Source organism: Rana temporaria, chromosome 1 (genome assembly GCF_905171775.1).
Source record: "Rana temporaria chromosome 1, aRanTem1.1, whole genome shotgun sequence".
Lineage (NCBI taxonomy): Eukaryota > Metazoa > Chordata > Amphibia > Anura > Ranidae > Rana > Rana temporaria.
The window spans coordinates 180,967,408-180,987,407 of record NC_053489.1 but is presented as its reverse complement, the minus strand read 5'-3'; the positions used below and the strand labels follow the sequence as shown (position 1 = coordinate 180,987,407).

At 45.2% G+C, this 20,000-nt stretch overlaps 1 protein-coding gene across 2 annotated transcripts in view; it reads right to left on the bottom strand.

Annotated features, from left to right (window-relative positions):
- Positions 1-20,000, bottom strand: part of CFAP251 (cilia and flagella associated protein 251) — a 146,408-nt gene that overhangs the window by 31,393 nt on the left and 95,015 nt on the right. For both annotated transcript variants that reach the window (XM_040347047.1, XM_040347039.1), the window contains exons 17-20: positions 16,564-16,675; positions 14,535-14,698; positions 11,966-12,056; positions 7,910-8,053 (exon numbers count right to left, since the gene is read on the bottom strand). In XM_040347047.1, the coding sequence (XP_040202981.1) occupies positions 7,910-8,053; positions 11,966-12,056; positions 14,535-14,698; positions 16,564-16,675 (511 nt within the window). The remainder of the gene's footprint in view (positions 1-7,909; positions 8,054-11,965; positions 12,057-14,534; positions 14,699-16,563; positions 16,676-20,000) is intronic.

The window sequence follows — 20,000 nt, the reverse complement described above, 5'->3', positions numbered from 1 at the left end:
GGCTGTTGATAGAAGAATCGCAGGATTCAAAAATGCAGGAATAATAAAAAAAGCGAGAAAAATCGCCAGAAAAAAACTCCAGAGTCCAGGAACTCCAGAGATAGCCTTGACCTCCTGTCGTTAGGCAGAAAACAAACTGAGGCTGCTAAAGCAGGGTGTGGGTTATGCCTGGGGGAGCCACGCCCCTGGGAGGAGCAGCATGAAGGAAAGTTTTTAACACCTTAAGTGCTGTAGAATTCTGCCTAAATCTCCTGGTAGGAAGAAGCATAACCCTAAGGTCAATGAAGGCTGTGTCCGTCTATGAACGAAAGAGAAATACATTCTGCTGAGTAATGGGTAAAAAAAAAAAAAAAGATTACCTGTGGTTTTAGTAGTCCAGACTGGGATACTGTCCATATACAGTCCAGGCCCAGTGCAAGTAGAAACATTGCCAGCAGTGCCAAAATATTGGTCCTGGTAGTAAGCAGGTACATGGTCCAAATAGCAGGCCAGGAAAGAATGGGGACAGTGGTAGAGGCTTCTCCCACCCAAATTTCTTTTAAGCCTTCGAGTCTCTAGACCCTAATCCGGAAATGAGAAAACTAAAAAATTTGTTTTCTTCATCCAGAAAAACAATTCTGGAGCTCCTCACATATGTGAGAACCCTGTGTTCCCACTAGCATAGCAGGGTAAAAGATCAATCCAAGAGGCAGGCAAAAAAAGTGGTCAAACAGTCCAGGGTTAGTTCCAGAGCAGGCAGAGGTAGGTACAGTTAAGCGTTAGGCAGAAGCGTGGTCGTATAACAGGCCAGGGTCAGTTCCGGAGCAGACATATGTTGGTACAGTTAAGCGTTAGGCAGAAGCGTGGTCGTATAACAGACCAGGGTCAGTTCCGGAGAAGGCAGAGGTATGTTTAGCGTTAGGCAAAAGCGTGGTCGTATAACAGGCCAGGGTCAGTTCCGGAGAAGGCAGAGGTATGTACAGTGCAGTGACATAAGGGGTGTGGAGGAAAATGACAAGAAATGAGAACTACGTTTACCATACTTCCCCAAAAATGTTGGTAAGTATGGTAACGGCGGAAACATACACCTATACAGAGGCCTGGTTGGGAAGGACAATAATACACAGTGTCTTTTCTGATTCCTCCTCTAGGATCGTTGTAAGCATGTGGACGTTTCATCTGTCCCTCCACTTGACAGCCAATAGCTCCTGGTTCCTCAATGATGCCGTCTCCCCTCGTCGTAGCTTTTCGTTGACCAGTTTTTGTGGGAAGCCCTTTCTATTGGCTCTTACTGTGCCACATGCTGGGGTGTCCCTCCGGTGAAGATTGCGAAACAGGAGCAAGCTAGTATAAAAATTATCCACATAAAGTTGTATCCCTTTCCAAGCAGTGGATAGACAAGCTCCCAGACCACTTTTCTGCTGGCTCCGATATACTCTGGGCATTCCGGGGGATGCAGTTGGGAGTCCTTCCCTTTGTATAAAGTGAAAAATTCCGCGCCTGAATAATAAATTATAAACAATATAAGCTGCTCCTCACAAACAATGAAAATTGTACATATGTGAAAATAGAAAATAGAGGGCGCTACGCCCATACAAATATTTGTATAGTGCCGTGAACCAATCCAATAGAATTGGCAATTAATTAACAATCCCTGGTAAATAATTCAATAAAAAATAATAAAAAATAAATAAAAAAATATATATAAAGTCCCATATATTGCAGACAGCGCTGCACATTCAGAAACAAACAGCGTGAAAGTTCCAATGTGATCAATGTGAATATATAAATCCCAAAAAATAGAGGAAATTATTGCAGTCCACTATGTTCGTTGTGATTTTCTTTAAAAGGAGAGAAAGTGCCACCACCGCTCTATATAACTTCAATTCCACCCAAGGTGCTTGATATTAAATTGCTCTTACCAGAGCTAGTTGACCAGTTTAATGAAAAAGTGGTCAAACTAGCTTTTGCAGGATTGTGCCTGCGCACATAGGGATATGGACAACCAATAGACAGATCCAGGAGCTCCACATGGGATACGTTATGCAAGAGAAGAAAGCCAGGAAAGCCAATAGCGTAATATCGTTTATTAAAAGTATTAAAAACACATAAAAACAGCCAAATGGCCTCTTACTTCCAAGGGTGCCCACCCGGCACTGAGGCTGCGGACTTGTCACCGCCAATCTGCGGTTTCAATTGTGGGATTCGGAAAGGGGGAGGAAGCCGCCGCTGTCTCACCACCAATGGATCCTTACCGACACTCCACAGCGCAGGGGGGACGTCACGTGACCAGGTCTGCCTCCGACGTACGTTTCGTTATCCTAACGTCATCAGGGGGGCGTCACACGCCCCCCTGATTGGTGGTGAGACAGCGGCGGCTTCCTCCCCCTTTCCGAATCCCACAATTGAAACCGCAGATTGGCGGTGACAAGTCCGCAGCCTCAGTGCCGGGTGGGCACCCTTGGAAGTAAGAGGCCATTTGGCTGTTTTTATGTGTTTTTAATACTTTTAATAAACGATATTACGCTATTGGCTTTCCTGGCTTTCTTCTCTTGCATAACGTATCCCATGTGGAGCTCCTGGATCTGTCTATTGGTTGTCCATATCCCTATGTGCGCAGGCACAATCCTGCAAAAGCTAGTTTGACCACTTTTTCATTAAACTGGTCAACTAGCTCTGGTAAGAGCAATTTAATATCAAGCACCTTGGGTGGAATTGAAGTTATATAGAGCGGTGGTGGCACTTTCTCTCCTTTTAAAGAAAATCACAACGAACATAGTGGACTGCAATAATTTCCTCTATTTTTTGGGATTTATATATTCACATTGATCACATTGGAACTTTCACGCTGTATGTTTCTGAATGTGCAGCGCTGTCTGCAATATATGGGACTTTATATATTTTTTTTTATTTATTTTTTATTATTTTTTATTGAATTATTTACCAGGGATTGTTAATTAATTGCCAATTCTATTGGATTGGTTCACGGCACTATACAAATATTTGTATGGGCGTAGCGCCCTCTATTTTCTATTTTCCTTCCCTTTGTACACCAGGAAGGAGTAGATGTACCCCATGACTCGATCATATAGCTTTTACATTTTAACCCCATATCGGGCCCTTTTGCTGGGGATAAACTGTTTGATGCCCAGCCTGCCTGAGAAGGGACTCATCCACGGAGATATTCTGTTCGAGGATATATAACTGGGGGAATTTTTCAGAGAAATAATTTAGGAGTGGCCAAATTTTAAATAGTTTGTCAAAAGCTGGGTCATTACGGGGAGGGCACTGGGTGTTGTCATTAAAGTGGAGGAACCGCATTATCATTAGGTATCTTGATCTGGGCATACGGGATGAAAAGACTGGCATGTGGTGGATGGGTTTGGTAGACCAATAGGAGTACGTATTTATTTTTTTGAGAGACCCATATTATAAGTTAGGCCTAAAAAAAATTGGAATTCCTCTACGGTAAGTTCTTTCCACTCAAAGGGACGGGCATAACTGGAACCAGGGTTGCTTTCTATGTACTGCTGTGCGTAGAGGTTGCACTGGGCCACAATGGATGATAGTAATTCTTCGGTGAAAACTAAATGAAAAAAATCGAGCATGGCAAAATCATTGGTGTTCACCTGGACACCTGGCTGGGTGGTGAAAGGAGGGATATTTGCTGCTCCGGAATTAGGGGGAAGCCACAGGGGGTTTTAAAGGATATAGGGAAGGCTGGCATGGCCCCAATTCCTTTGGGGCTGGGATGACACCCTACTGGTGTCTGGCCTTTGTTGCAGTGGTACTGCGCTTGAGGTGGACAGCACTGCGCTTGAGGTGGACGGCACTGCGCTTGAGGTGGACGGCATTGCTCTGCTGGTAGTAGGCTGCTGCTCCATGCCAGAACGCCTTCTTTTAACCACTTAAGCCCCGGACCAATATGCTGCCTAAAGACCCAAGGTGTTTTTACAGTTCGGGACTGCGTCGCTTTAACAGACAATTGCGCGGTCGTGCGACGTGGCTCCCAAACAAAATTGGCGTCCTTTTTTCCCCACAAATAGAGCTTTCTTTTGGTGGTATTTGATCACATCTGCGGTTTTTAGTTTTTGCGCTATAAACAAAAATAGAGCGACAATTTTGAAAAAAATCCAATATATTTTACTTTTTGCTGTAATAAATATCCCCCAAAAACATATATTAAAACATTTTTTTTCCTCAGTTTAGGCCGATACGTATTCTTCTACCTATTTTTAGTAAAAAAAATCGCAATAAGCGTTTATCGATTGGTTTGCGCAAAATTTATAGTGTTTACAAAATAGGGGATAGTTTTATTGCATTTTTATTAATTTTTTTTTTTTTACTACTAATGGCGGCGATCAGCAATTTTTTTCGTGACTGCGACATTATGGCGGACACTTCGGACAATTTTGACACATTTTTGGGACCATTGTCATTTTCACAGCAAAAAATGCATTTAAATTGCATTCTTTATTGTGAAAATGACAGTTGCAGTTTGGGAGTTAACCACAGGTGGCGCTGTAGGAGTTAGGGTGCACCTAGTATGTGTTTACAACTGTTTGGGGGTGTGGCTGTAGGAATGACGTCATCGATCGTGTCTTCCCTATAAAGGGAATGACGCGATCGATGCGCCGCCATAGTGAAGGACGGGGAAGCCGTGTTTACACACGGCTCTCCCCGTTCTTCAGCTCCGGGGAGCGATCGCGACGGAGCGGCTATAAACAAATAGCCGCGCCGTGGTCCCGGATCGCTCCCCGAGCGGACCCGACCTCCGCATGTAGCGGGGGGGGTCCCGATCGGACCCCCCACCCGCTAATAGGCGAGGACGTACGTGTACGCCCATGTGCCTGTACGTGCCATATTGTGGACGTACATATACATGCGGGGGTCGGGAAGTGGTTAATGGGCACATGTTCCTCTTCCGATTCCCTATCAGACCCACTGCTTATAACGGGTTCATAGGCCGAATCCGAATCGGACTGAGACTCGGAGAGCTCCCCGCTGCTCTCATCTGTCATGCATAGGTGTTGGTAGGCCTCCTCGGTAGTAAAAAAACTTTTTTGCCATACTGGTGGCTGGTGGCACTGGTGGGCACAGGCAGCACTGGTGGGCGCAGGTGGCACTGATGGGTTCAGGTGGCACTGATGGGCACAGGTGGCACTGATGGGCACAGGTAGCACTGGTGTGCACTGTAGTGGCACTGGTGTGGCTCTGCTTGCACTGGTGTGGCTCTGGTGGGCACAGGTGGCACTGGTGTGGCTCTGGTGGCACTGATTAGCACACAGGTGGCACTGGTGGGCACAGGCGGCACTGATGTGGCAATGATGGGTGCAGGTGGCACTGATGGGCACAGGTGGCACTGATGGGCACAGGCTGTAGTGGCACTGGTGTGGCTCTGGTAGCACTGATTAGCGCACAGGCGGCCCTGGTGGGCACATGCGGCACTGGTGGGTACAGGCGGCACTGGTGGCACTCGTGGGCACTGATGTGGCGCAAATGAGCACTGGAGGGCACAGGTGGCACTGATGGGCACAGGTGGCACTGATGGGGACTGTAGTGGCACTGGTGTTGGTGGCACTGGTGTTGCTCTGGTGGCACAGGCGGCACAGATGTGGCTCTTTTGGGCACAGATGTGGCACTGTTGGGGCACTGCTCAATGCAAAATAACTCACTGTTCGGGTCACACTGGATCGGTGTGAGGAGAGGAGAGCGATGAATTTGTGATGACCCTGCTGTCCAGGTTTGTTTACATTTGTGATCGCTCCATCATTGGACGGAGCGATCACGTGGTAAAGTGCCGCTGTCATTGGCCCTTTACCGAGATCCGTGTTGCTACGGGTCCCATGAACCCGGCGAGCACGGATGTTCCCATGTGCGCGCGGGAACGATTCTCTGGGAGGCAGTTAATTAACGGCCTCCCAGAGTTAAGCAACCGCCCTGTAGCCGTACTTTGGCTATGGGGCAGTTGTTAAGTGGTTAAATTCATTATTTTCCTTATAATTCTACAAACAATACCCCATAATACAACATGAAAGAAGTTTGTTTGAAGTCTTTACAAATGTATTAAAAATAAAAAAACAAATAAATCCCATGTACATAAGTATTGACAGTCTTTGCCATGACACTCAAAATTGAACTCAGGTGCATTCTCTTTCCACTGTTCATCCTTGAGATCCTTTCTACAACTTGATTGGAGTACACCTGTGGTAAATTCAGTTGATTGAACATGATTTGGAAAGGCACACACCTGTCTATATAAGGTCTCACAGTTAACAGTGCATGTCAGAGCACCAACCAAGCCATGAAGTCCAAGGAAATGTCTGTAGACTTTGGAGACAGGATGTATTGCGGCACAAATCTGGGGAATTTCTTCAGCATTGAAGATTCCAATGAGCCCAGTGGCCTCCATCATCTGTGAATGGAAGAAGTTTGGAACCACCAGGACTCATCCTAGAACAGGTCACCTGGCCAAACTGAGTGATCAGGGGAGAAGGGCCTTAGTCAGGGAGGTGACCAAGAACCCGATAATGACTGACAGAGCTTCAGCATTTCTCTGTGAAGAGAGGAGAACCTTCCAGCACAATGACCTTTTCTGCAGCACTCCACCAATCAGGCCTGTATGGGGGAGTGGCCAGACAGAAGCCACTCCTCAGTAAAAGGCACATGACAGCCCATCTGGAGTTGTCCAAAAAGCACCTGAAGGACTCTCAGACCATGAGAAACAACATTCTCTGGTCTGATGAAACAAAGCTTGAACTGTTTGGCCTGCATGGCAAGTGTCATGTCTGGAGGAAACCAGGCACCGCTCATCACCTGACCAATACCATCACTACAGTAAAGCATGGTGGTGGCAGCATCACGCTGTGGGGATGTTTTTCAGTGGCAGTAACTGGGAGACTAGTCAGGACTGAGGGAAAGATGGATGAAGCAATGTACAGACATTCTTGATGAAAACCTGCTCTGGACCTCAGACTGGGGCGAAGGTCCATCTTCCAACAGGACAATGACCCTAAGCACACAGCCAATATAACAAAGGAGTGGCTACGGGACAACTCTGTGAATGTCCTTGAGTGGCCTGGCCAGAGCCCAGACTTGAACTTAATTCAACATCTCTGGAGAGATCTGAAAATGGCTGTGCACCAACACTTCCCATCCAACCTGATGGAGCTTGAGAGGTCCTGCAAAGAAAAATGGGAGAAACTGCCAAAAATAGCTGTGCCGAGCTTGTAGCATCATACTAAAAAAGTCTTGAGGCTGTAATTGGTGCCAAAGGTGCTTCAACAAAGTATTGAGCAAAGGTTGTCATTATGGGGTATTGTTAATTTTGAAGAAAATTATGAATTTAATCCATTCTGGAATAAGGCTGTTACATAAAGAATGTGGAAAAAGTGAAGCGCTGTCAATTCTTTCTGGATGCACTGTATATACTGAGCAACTACTAAAGGTCTGCTGTAAACAACATTAAAGGTAGATAAGAACCACATAAAGCTCCCAGGTCAGTGGCTGAGGACCAGTGGTTTAAAATATGTACAGTAAAACCTTGGTTTGCGAGCATAACTTGTTCCAGAAACATGCTTGTAATCCAAAGCACTTGTATATCAAAGCATTTTTTTTACAGGGTATAAAAGAGAAGAGAGGCACCTCTAAGTGTAGCAATACGTTGCTAAATGTTGTACCTTCATTAAATGTAACCATATTGCTACACTTGGATACTCCTCTCTTCTTTTTTATACTCAGTTGTGACATGACGCTACTCTTATATCAAGACATCGCTTGTATATCAAGGCAAAATTGATTAAAACATTTTGCTTGTCTTGCAAAACGTTCTCAAACCAAGTTACTCTCAAACCAAGGTTTTACTGTATTTAAAATCCATTCAATAATACCAAATTCTACCGTTCTACAGCCAGACACACATTTTAAATACCTCTTGCTCTGTTGGATAATATCCCATTGCTCGCATGATGAAAGGAACTTCTTTCAAGGGAATATGTGTTGAAACTTGTCTGGTCTCCATTGTATCAATACCCTGGTTACGCATCTGAGCATAGTAAAAGTAATCTTCCAGCTCCTATACAAAACCAAATAAAATGTGAACAAGTAAAAACAACCATCATGTCTTTTTCAAATAACTTTCTATTAAAGGTTTTGTCATTTTACATACAACAAAACAATAAGTATACAAAAAGGGAAGCAGTACATTTGTTATCACATAATGCGAAAGTTGTCATACATATACAAGAGACTGATCCAGTAAGAATTGACATCAAATCAGTACACTAAAAAACACTGAGGATTTTTAACCAGTTAAGCCCTGGAAGGTTTATGCCCTCAATGACCAGACCATTTTTTGCAATACGGCACTGCATTCGTTTAACTGACAATTGCGCGGGCGTGCCATGCTGTGCCCAAATGTCCTTTTTACATATAAAAAAATAGAGCTTTTGATTTGGTGGTATTTATTCACTTCTACGGTTTTTACTTTTTTCGCTATAAACAAACTAAAAAAAATATGTGATTTAAAAAAAAAACACAGTGGGCCAGATTCAGGTAGGGAGCGCGTAACTCTGTGCGGGCGTAGCGTATCCTATTGATAGGCAAGTGCTTGGCGGCGTAGCGTAAATTGGCCGGCGTAAGCCCGCCTAATTCAAATGTGGAAGATGTGGGCGTGTTTTATGCAAAATCATCGTGACCCCACGTAAATGATGTTTTTTTATGAACGGCGCATGCGCCGTCCGTGAAAGTATCCCAGTGCGCATGCTCCGAATTAACCCGCAAAAAGCCAATGCTTTCGACGTGAACGTAAATTACGCCCAGCCCTATTCGCGAACAACTTACGCAAACGACGTAATCGACGCTGGACTGACGTTCATACTTAACATTGGCTGCTCCTCATATAGCAGGGGTAACTTTACGCCGGAAAAAGCCTTACGTAAACGGCGTATCTGTACTGCGACGGCCGGGCGTACGTTCGTGAATAGGCGTATCTAGCTGATTTACATATTCTAGGCGTAAATCAGCATACACGCCCCTGGCGGCCAGCGTAAATATGCAGTTAAGATACGACGGCGTAGGAGACTTACGCCGGTCGTATCTTAGTCAAATCTATGCGTAACTAATTCTAAGAATCAAGCGCATAGATACGACGCCGCACACTCAGAGATACGGCGGCGTATCTGGAGATACGCCGTCGTATCTCCTACCTGAATCTGGCCCAATATTTTTTACTTTCTGTTATAAAACATATCCAATAAAAAAAATGGACAATATCCAATTTCCTCATCAATTTAGGCCAATATGTACTCTGCTACATATTTTTGTAAAAAAAAATCCCAAAACCCATATATTGATTGGTTGGCGCAAAAGATATAGCATCTACAAACTATGGAATAGATTTACAAAAATTGTATTTTACATTTTTTATTAGTAATGGTGGTGATCAGCGACTTATAGCAGGACTACTACATTGTGGCGGACAAATTGGACACTAAATAACACTTTTTTGGGGACCAATGACACTAATAGTGATCAGTGCTATAGTAAGGCATTCCAGAGCGACACTTCAGCTACTGCTGTTATGTTCCTAAGCAATAAGGACTGGGGAGTGCAGAGGAGGCCCTGGACTATCAGGGGAGTACACAGAAGCCCCTAGACTAGGGGTGCAGAGGAAGCCCTGGACTGGGTGATGCAGAAGAGGCCATGGACTAGGAGGGGAGTACACCGGAGGTCCGGTCCTGTAGAGGAGGCCCTGGACTTGAAAAGTGGGGTTGATGTGGCAAAGGATCTGGATTCGGAGGGCAGGGTGAAGAGGAGGCTCTGAACTTGGGGAGGGGGGCTGTAGAGGAGGCCTTGGACTAGGAGGGGAGTACAGAGGAGGCCCTGGACTGGCAAATTATCTGGATTCAGAGGGCAGGGTGAACACGAGGCTCTGAACTTAGGGGGGGGGCTGTAGAGGAGGCCTTGGACTAGGAGAGGGGTGTAGAGGAGGCTCTTGAATTGAAAATGTTGGTTGGTGTGGCAATGACCTCTGGATGGGGAGGGTGTACAAGGGGGATACTGGACTAGATGAGTGGGTCAGTGAAACTCCCAGATAAGAAGAGGGGGTATCTGGAGGCCCCGGACTAGGACAGCAGGTGTCTGGAAGCCCTGGACTATGAGAGGGGGATCATAGAGCAAAGAGCAAAGAGCCAGGGACTAAAAGTCACCAGCTCTCTGCTCAGGGAGCACTGAGAACTAAGTGTTTGATTACCCGGCTCAGCCTTAGAGCCGGTGATCTGCCGTGCTGGTTCCATGTATCATGGAAGTTCCAGCGCATGCGCGAAGTGATGCGCAGAGATGGTTCCAGCTATCGGGAAAGTTCCTTCAAGCACTGCGCAGGTGCAAACTTGCTGACGGAAATCCCCGAACGGCGGCCGGCATCCAGGGCGACGTGGACTTAGAGGAAAGTGGCCAGTCGGCCTCACGTCCTCGCTGCGCTCGGACGGCTCGCTTCGCTCGCTCGGCCTCCTGGCTCTTTTTTTAACATCCTCCAATCCACGGGGATGTTAAAGAATGAGCCTGGATGCCGGGCGAGGTTCGGGGATTTCCGTCGGGAAGTTTGCGCCTGCGCAGTCAGTGGAGGAACTTCCCCCATAGGGGAACATTGAGGACAAGTCACCGGCAGGCAACAGATGGCCATTAGTTCCTGCTGCTGTCAAGCTCAGCCAGTGAGCCAATCAGGAGACAGAGTGGGCGGGGCGAGCCACGGCTCCATGTGTGAATAGACACACAGAGCAGCGGGTTGGGAATGCACTTGCATGGGTGCTCCCATAGCAAGCTGCTTGCTGTGGGGGCACCCAGCAGGAGGGAGGGGCCAGAGGATCCTCTGCATTACACAGAGCAGGTTACTATAAAATGTTTGTTATTTAAAAAGAAAACAAGACTTTAATATCACTTTATGGTTAGCTGTGTGTATTAAAGTATATGCAATAGATCAGTTTTATTTTATTAAAATGAGTGTACTGAGGTTTGTACTGTCTGTTTCATACTCGCTTGTGGCACCGATACCAATTTACATCAAAGAGTACTGACCTACTATGACTTTTTGTATGTATTTCACAAACAAAAAGCTGATCCTCTTCCCTTCACCGAACATATTTTCCCCTATTCGAATCTGAGATAAAGGAGAAGTATGACCAAAGCTTTTTTGGCTATACTTCTGTGGTGGATAGGAGTGCAGTTAGTTCTGCCCTCCTGGGACCTATTTTCAGCCAACAGCGGGCTAAAGCCTGTTGTCAGCTGATGTCACTTAGCCGATCCAGACTCGGGAAAAAACCTCAGGCTTGGGCATGAGCCAGCCCCTCCTGCACCCTTCAAAGCCCTGCGCTCCAGTGAGCACTGGAGGGGCAGAGCAAAGAGCAGAAGACTGAAAGTCACCAGCTGTGTGCTCACTGACGACCGAGAACTGAGCGATCAGCAGTGTATGATCGCTCAGTTCTCTGTCTTAGAGTTGGCGGGGAACAGCTGCAGCTGGAATCGGTGCTGCAGCCCTCTAGGTGAGTATCATTTTTTTGGGGATTCCTGAACTATTTAAAAAGGTCCTAAAATATTATTTAAATTAAAGTTGCCATAAAAATGATTACCACCATTCTCTAGTTCCTGAATTATTTCAGACTCTGTTCAGCTACCATTTTTACAAAGCTTGATCTCTGAGGGTCATATAATCAGGATTCAGGGGGGCCATGAACCTTTTACAGTATGTGGATGGACATACTGTAGATGGTCATCAACATCTGTGACTTGGTTTAAAGTGGAAGTTGCGCCTTATAACTTTGAGAAGCACTGTGAACCAGTCAAGATTTTTTATTTTATTTTTTAAAGGTCCATTATGTCCTTTACTGCAGCTAAATGGCTGCTCTCTGTGAAAAAAAAAAAACTAATAATAAATAACTGGAAACAGACAATGTTGCGAAGAATTAGATGTTTCATATAAGTAAATATTAACCTTGAATAATGCTCCATCTCTTCCCCCAGGTAGCATCCCATAGAAAGGTATTAAGTCATCACCCCCAAGGGAAGCAACGGCTTCCAAAGACCTGTAACGCAAACACAAATGTCATTATATACATATTAGTGTTACTTTTAATAAATAAACAAAACAAAAAAAGATATTTTTAATTAAAGTTTTTCCCCCAAAAAAGTAAAAGTTTAATAATAATAATACAGTACAATCATGTGACCTATCCCAGCAAGTAATATCCAGGTGTGCTGTCGAGAAATGCCCTCTGTCGAATAATGCCCGCCTGGTACTGCGCATGCGCAGTACAGACCTGCCGGAACACTGGCACTCTATAAATGTCTATGGCAACACCACCTACTGGAGAGCAAAACTGGAGTGCAAAATGCAGCGACCATGGCCCTTCAGTCACTCTTAACAAGCAGCTGCCATATGATGACTTCAATAACTGATAGTTTAGCTTGTAAGCTAGTAAAACTGGAAATCCTCCTTTGTATCCTTAGAGTGGTCCTCTTCTCATAGATCTCTGGTGTTCTAGCTGAGCATAAAGATGTAATTTACCATTTTACCCACAGTGCCACCTGTTGGAGCAATTTGGCATTTCAGCACAACCATGAAATATAGTGATTCTGTATAGAAATCACTGGGCCGGATTCAGATACAATGGCGTATCTGTCTGGCCCGCGTAACGTATCTCCGATACGTTACGCCACTCTAACTTTCGGTGCAAGGGGCCGGATTCAGATACAATGGCGTATTTGTCCGGCCCGCGTAACGTATCTCCTATACGTTACGCTGCTTTAACTTTGGGCGCAAGTTCTTTATTCAGAAAGAACTTGCGCCCTTAGTTACGGCGGCGTAACGTATGTGTTGCGGCCTAAGGCCGCGTAATTCAAATGGGGATGTTGGGGGCGTGTATTATTCAAATCTAACTTGACCCCGCGCTTTTGACGTATTATTTGAACGGCGCATGCGCCGTCCGTAAAATATCCCAGTGTGCATTGCTCTAAATGACGTCACAAGGACGTCATTGCTTTCGACATGAACGTAAATTACGTCCAGCCGCATTCGCGAACGACTTACGCAAACGACGTAAAATTTCAAAACTCGGCGCGGGAACGACAACCATACTTAACATTAGCTACCCCTCATATAGCAGGGGTAACTATACGCCGGAAAAAGCCAAACGCAAACGACGTAAAAAAAAAGCGCTGGGCGGTCGTTCGTTTCTGAATCGGCGTAAATTCTCATTTGCATATTCCTCGCGTAAAAATACGGAAGCGCCACCTAGCGGCCAGCCTGGAATTGCAGCCTAAGATCCGACGGTGTAAGACACTTACACCTGTCGGATCTTAGGGATATCTATGCGTAACTGATTCTCTGAATCAGTCGCATAGATACGACCGGCGGAACTCAGAGATACACCGGCGTATCTCTTTCTGAATCCGGCCCACTGTGTTTTTATGGTCGGCTTCTATTTGCATCCAGGCAAACGGCTAAATGCCAGATGGGAATCCTGTGGATTTCAAAAGAGATTGTAAAAGATGAGCACTCTGTGTTACTACAGGGAGGATGGCCTGCAATTAGGGAATTTTTAAATCCCTTGTTATTATTGAAAGCTTCTGTGCTACAGCCTACACCTCATTACAAACTATTATCTTACCTAGAATTTATACTTTAATTATCAGGAACGTGATTTTTTAATTACACAATAGCAGACAGTCTATTCACTTTTTTACTGCTATGCTACTTATTTATTTTGATGGTATTATTAATATAATTAATATCCTGCCCACACACCGTATATACTCGAGTATAAGCCAACCCAAATATAAGCCAAGGCACCTAATTTTACCACAAAAAAATGGGAAAACGTATTGACTCGAGTATAAGCCTAGCGTGTCCATCTGCATGCCTCACTGTGCCTCACTTTGCCTCACTGTGTCCATGTGCATGCCTCACTTTGCCCATGCCTCACTGTGTCCATGCCTCACTGTGCCCATGCCTCACTGTGCCCATGCCTCACTGTGCCCATGCCTCACTGTGCCCATGACTAGACTGACGTTTAACATGAGAGTCTATGGAAGGGGTGCCCGGTTTGAAAAATCAGTGCTCCCCGGACGTAGATTCACCAGACAACACACTTTGCACACTTGTAGAGGAAGAGTAGGGCTACATGTGTGCCAAGTTTGGGGTCCAGGGGACCTACGACCAGCCGGTACCGGGTCCCCAAAGTCACTGGAGAAATGACCGTTTAACATGGCAGTCTATGGAAGGGGTGCCCGGCTTTGAAAAATCGGTGCTCCCCGGCCAACAAACTTTGCACACTTGTAGAGGAAGAGTGGGGCTACCAGGTCCTCAAAGTCCAGGAGATCAGGCGCAAAAAGGTGACTCGAGTATAAGCTGAGGAGGGCGTTTTCAGCACAAAAAAATGTGCTGAAAAACTCGGCTTATACTCGAGTATATAAGGTATGTTATTCTGAATCATTTTAAACACAGTAAATGCCTTATATACAGCGTGTTATATTTTAATATAAGAAATATATTTTGTACTTACTGAAAGTTTGTTTTCCACATAAAAACTGTGCAATCATTTCCTCCAGCAGTAAACACGTACTGCCCATCAGGTGAGCAGACAGCATTGGCTACCCCATCAGGGTGGCAAATTAGAGCCATTGACTTGTGTGGGTTTCCATCAATAGGTAGAATCTGAAGCCCGACCTAGTTGAAAAAGACATTGGGCTTATAGGAATTTGTTGTTAGTTTTTTATTTTATTTTTTATTAATAACAATGGCCCAGATTCACAAAGCACTTACGCCGAAGTATAACACGTTACGCCGACGTAAGTGCAAATGTGCGCCGGTGTATGTGTGCGGCAGACCCACAAACCAACATGTGCCTAAAAACAGGCTACACCCCGCCGACGTAGCACGCACACGCCTGCGTAGGGTGGGCACACATATTGGGCTGGGCGCATGGTGCTGCTCCCATTGATTAGCCATTCAAACATGCAAATGAGGGAAATACGCCTATTCACGAACGTGCCTGTGCCTGGCGCATGCTACGCGAGATGCGCGTAAGTTGTACGTCCGGCGTAAAGTTATTCCCCATAAATGAGGTGCAACCCGGCAACAGACATGCACAGGTCTGCACCAGGGAACACAAGCCGGCGTATTGTGCGTTGGACGTGTGTCTGGCTGGGCGTACGTTATGTTCACGGCGTACGCAGTGATCCGGCGTAGCTTAAGCAGTTGTGCCGGCGTGGTTGTGAGCAGGCGCAGGGGGGTGCTGTGCATGCGTCCACATCACGGCGCATGCGCAGTTCGTGATACGTACCTGTCTGGCATTCGGCCCATCATTTGCATGGGGTCACGCCTCATTTGCATGGGTTCACGCCCACTTCCACTTACGCCGGTGTGCGCCTTCGAAACCCACCCCTTGCTGGCACAGCGTTGGGAGCACTGGCTTGCTGAATGCAATGCTTGCCTCTCCGCGCTAAGTTGGCGTAGCGTACAGTGTTTGCTCTACGGCGGTGTAATGTGCGCCTTGCTCTCTGTCTCTTGTAGTGCAAAGTGGATTTTCCTTTAACCCCCTTGGTATACAAAGTAGATTAAACCACAATTTTTGCATACATGATCCATAAAGTACCAAGTCTGGTAGATTTATAATGATGAAGAACAGTAGTTTCACATCATACCAATACTGTTGCAGGGTAAGTACATCATTTTATAATTTTAATGAAATACAAAATATAATTTGCATAGTATATAGTGAACTGAGCTAAAGCAGCTCTCAGGAATTCATTTCTACCCTACTCTCACATAGACCTGCAACTTCGACAAATGCGTGAATGTGAAAGGAGATAGGCCGGTCATGCACAGTTCTAATCCTTGCTGCTAAATCAGCTGCTGAATCGGCCAAGATTTGAACCGTCAATGGGCAGGCTAAATGTACCAAGTTGATTACTCGATCAGCTTGGGTACAACCAGCCTGACAGATTTTCTTGCGATTATCACTAGCGGCTGCAATCTGTGTTGATGCGGAAATCATGCAAGTTTCTTGAACTTGCCACCGTGTATGTTTGGCCTAAGTCTGTAGTCTGGTGAGTGACCCCATCTAAATGGTTTCTTGTTTATTTCTACCCAGTAGCGGCTGGTGCTCCAAATTTTTCGGGGGGCGCAGACAAACGAAAAAAAAATAATCATCAATTGCAGCCTCACTGTGCCCATCAAATGAAGCCACAGTGCCCTTCAATTGCCACCACTGTGCCCATCAAATGCAGCCACTGTGCCATAACTTCAAGCAACAAGAAGGGGATAAAATGATAGCGATGTAGCACAATAGGAGTAAAATAAAATCTCAAACTATTTTGTTTAAAATCCATGAGTACATCTTTATGCATTCCCAGCAGACAGAAATAGTACTATTAAGTGAAGATAAAATATTTTTTCATTCACCACAGAACATTATTCATTAGCCAATGACAAGATAAATGTATAATTAAAACAGAACATGCAATGCCTTATTAATGCATGGTCTGTGAGCATAATCAATAAACTATCACAGTTAGAGAAGGAAAACATACCTTATCATCTGTGATATATGCCATGTAGCCTTTACTTGCGTATTGATCATTTGAAGGGAACACTTCCATTTTTCTTACAGGAGATCCAAATGTTGGGCCCAAGAGGGTCTTTCTAACATAGGGAAACAAATGAACATACATATAATTTAGCTAAAAAACTGGAACATCTTAACCAAACATTCACTCCTGCCTGTCATGCTCTAATTCAAGCTAATTAGTGATACTTTTATATAATTACAATGTAAAGCGGTGGCACCAGAAATACAATGGGGTTACATATAGCTAGATTCAGAGACAGTTACGCTGGCGTATCAGTAGATACGCCGGCGTAACTCTGAATCTACGCCGTCATAAATTTAAGCGTATTCTGAAAACCAGATACACTTAAATTAGGCTAAGATACGAGCGGCGTAAGTCTCCTACACCGTCGTATCTTAGGGTGCATATTTACGTTGGCCTCTAGGTGGCGCTTCCGTTGAGTTCGGCGTAGAATATACAAATGAGCTAGATACGCCGATTCAGAAACGTACGGCACATTTTTTTACGTTGTTTACGTAAGGCTTTTTCCGGCGTAAAATTAGTCGAACAAATAGCTGGCCTAGCCAATGTTAGTATGGCCGTCGTTCCCGTGTCGAAATTTGAAAATTTTACGTCGTTTGCGTAAGTCGTCCGTGAATGGGGCTGGACATAATTTACGTTCACGTCGAAACCAATACGTCCTTGCGGCGCACTTTGGAGCAATGCACACTGGGATATGTCCATGGACGGCGCATGTGCCGTTCGTTAAAAACGTCACTCACGTCGGGTCACCAGTCATTAACATAAAACACGCCCCCCTGTTCCACATTTGAATTAGGCGCGCTAAGGCCGGCCCATTTACGCTACGCCGCCGTAACTTAGCAGGCAAGTGCTTTGTGAATACAGCACTTGCCTCTCTGACTTACGGCGGCGTATCGTAAATACGATACACTACGCCAACTCACTAATACGCCGCCGTACCTGAATCCAGCTAATAGTCAGTAAGGTTGAAAAAAGACACCAGTCCATCCAATTCAACCTGTGGTGTGTGAGTGTACTTGTGTATATATCAATAGTACATTGTATAACCCTGTATGTTGTGATCGTTAAGGTGCCCATCTAATCGTTTTTTGAAACTATCAACGCTCCCTGCTGATACCACTGCTTGTGGAAGAGAATTCCACAATCTTACCGCTCTGACAGTAAAGAACCCCCTACGCAGTTTAAGGTTAAACCGCTTCTCTTCCAATTTCAGTGAATGGCCGCGTGTCTTTTTAAATGACCTTTCACTGAAAAGTTTTTTCCCTATGCTAAGGTCACCAGTATGTTATTTGTACATCGCTATCATGTCCCCTCTCAATTGTCTCCTCTCCAGAGAGAATAAGCTCAATGCCTGTAGTCTTTCCCAAAGCTGAGATCCTCCAGTCCCTTTATTAGCTTTGTTGCCCTACTCTCTCCAGTTCCAGCACATCCTTCTTGAGGACTGGTGCCCAGAACTGGACGGAATACTCCAAATGCGGCCGGACTTGTAGAGTGGGAGAATATTCATTTTGCTGTCGCCTGAAATTGAGAAGGGGGGGGGGGGGTACCACCGCTATTTGAGAAAACTGTTTTACAAAAAAAAAAAAGGGAGGGGATAGCCACCTGGGCCCTGGGGACCTCTGGGCCCTTTGATTAAAAAAAATAAATATAAATATATATATATATATATATATATATATATATATATATATATATATATAAATAAAGGGGGGTTGCCATCTGGGGCCCTGGGGACCCTTTGATTAATATATATATATATATATATATATATATATATATATATATATATATATATATATATAAAGGGGGGTTGCCATCTGGGACCCTGGGGACCTCTGGGCCCTTTATTAAAAAAATTACAAAAAAAAGGGGGCTGCCATCCGGGACCATGGGGACCTCTTGGCCTTTTAATAAAAATAAAAAATAAACTGGGCCCTTTAATTAAAAAAAAAATAATATATACCGCATTTATCGGCGTATACCGCGCACTATTTTGCCCTGAAAATCAGGGCAAAATCGTGGGTGCGCAGTATACGCCGATACCCGCTTTCCCGCCATGAGTTTGAATACTGCGCCCGCATATAGCGAGCGCAGTACACTCGTGAATCTTCGGCCAGTCTCGGCGCCTCTCGTACTGACGTCCTGAGCGTACAGGACGTCAGTGCGAGAGGCGCCCGAGCATGCCCGAAGATTCACGAGTGTACTACGCTCGCTATATGCGGGCGCAGTATTCAAAGTCGTGGCGGGAAACGAGCGGGAGGACGCCGCCGAAGGACGCTGGACCCGCCGAAGATGGACACCGGACCCGCCGAAGATGGACACCGGACCCGCCGAAGATGGACGCCCGACCCGCCGAAGATGGACGCCCGACCCGCCGAAGACGGACGCCGGACCCGCCGAAGAGGACACCCGACGAGGCCGCAGAAGGACGCCGGACCCGACGAGGCCGCAGATGGACGCCGCGCAAGACATCAAAACTGTAAGTACAAAACAACAAAAAATCTTTTTTTCCCACAGGATTGGGGGCTATATGTAATGTGCTGGGATGTGATCTAAGTGCTGGGATGTGATCTATATGTAATGTGCTGGGATGTGATCTAAGTGCTGGGATGTGATCTATATGTATTGTGCTGGGATGTGATCTATATGTAATGTGCTGGGATGTGATCTATGTGTAATGTGCTGGGATCTGTATGTAATGTGCAGGGGGCTTTGGAATATAAAAGGGGCTGTTGAAAGTTTTTTTCCTAAAACTTCCCTCCTAAAATTAGGGTGCGCGTTATACGCCGGTGCGCGTTATACGCCGATAAATACGGTATATATATATATATATATATATATATATATATATATAAAAATAAACATTTCTAAAAAAAAAAAGGGGGGGGGGTTGCCACATGGGGCTCTGGGGACTCCGGCACCATGGGGACCTCTGGGTCCTTTAATAAAAAAAAAAATATATATATATATATATATATAAATATATATAACAAAAGAAAAAAAATATATGTTTTTTAATTTTTATAAAAAATAAATAAAAAAAAGGGGGGGTTGCCATCCGGGGCCCTGGGGACCTCCGGACCCCTTAGAAAAAAAAAAAGAAAAAAAAAGGGGGGGTTGCCATACGGCCCCTGGGGACTTCTGGGCCCCTTACAGGTGTACTGCCTGTACCCCCCTGATGGCGGCCCTGATTAGATGTAGTTTAAAACGAGGATGATATTTCACATGGTAATACCACAAACTACGATGACAGTATGTTACTGGAACCAATCCCCTCTGATTAATTTCTCAATTGTGAAACTGGAGCCGACAATCATTGTAAATAAGTTCTTATTTACTATGATCATGGACTATATCAAGTGGCCATAATGCGGTAT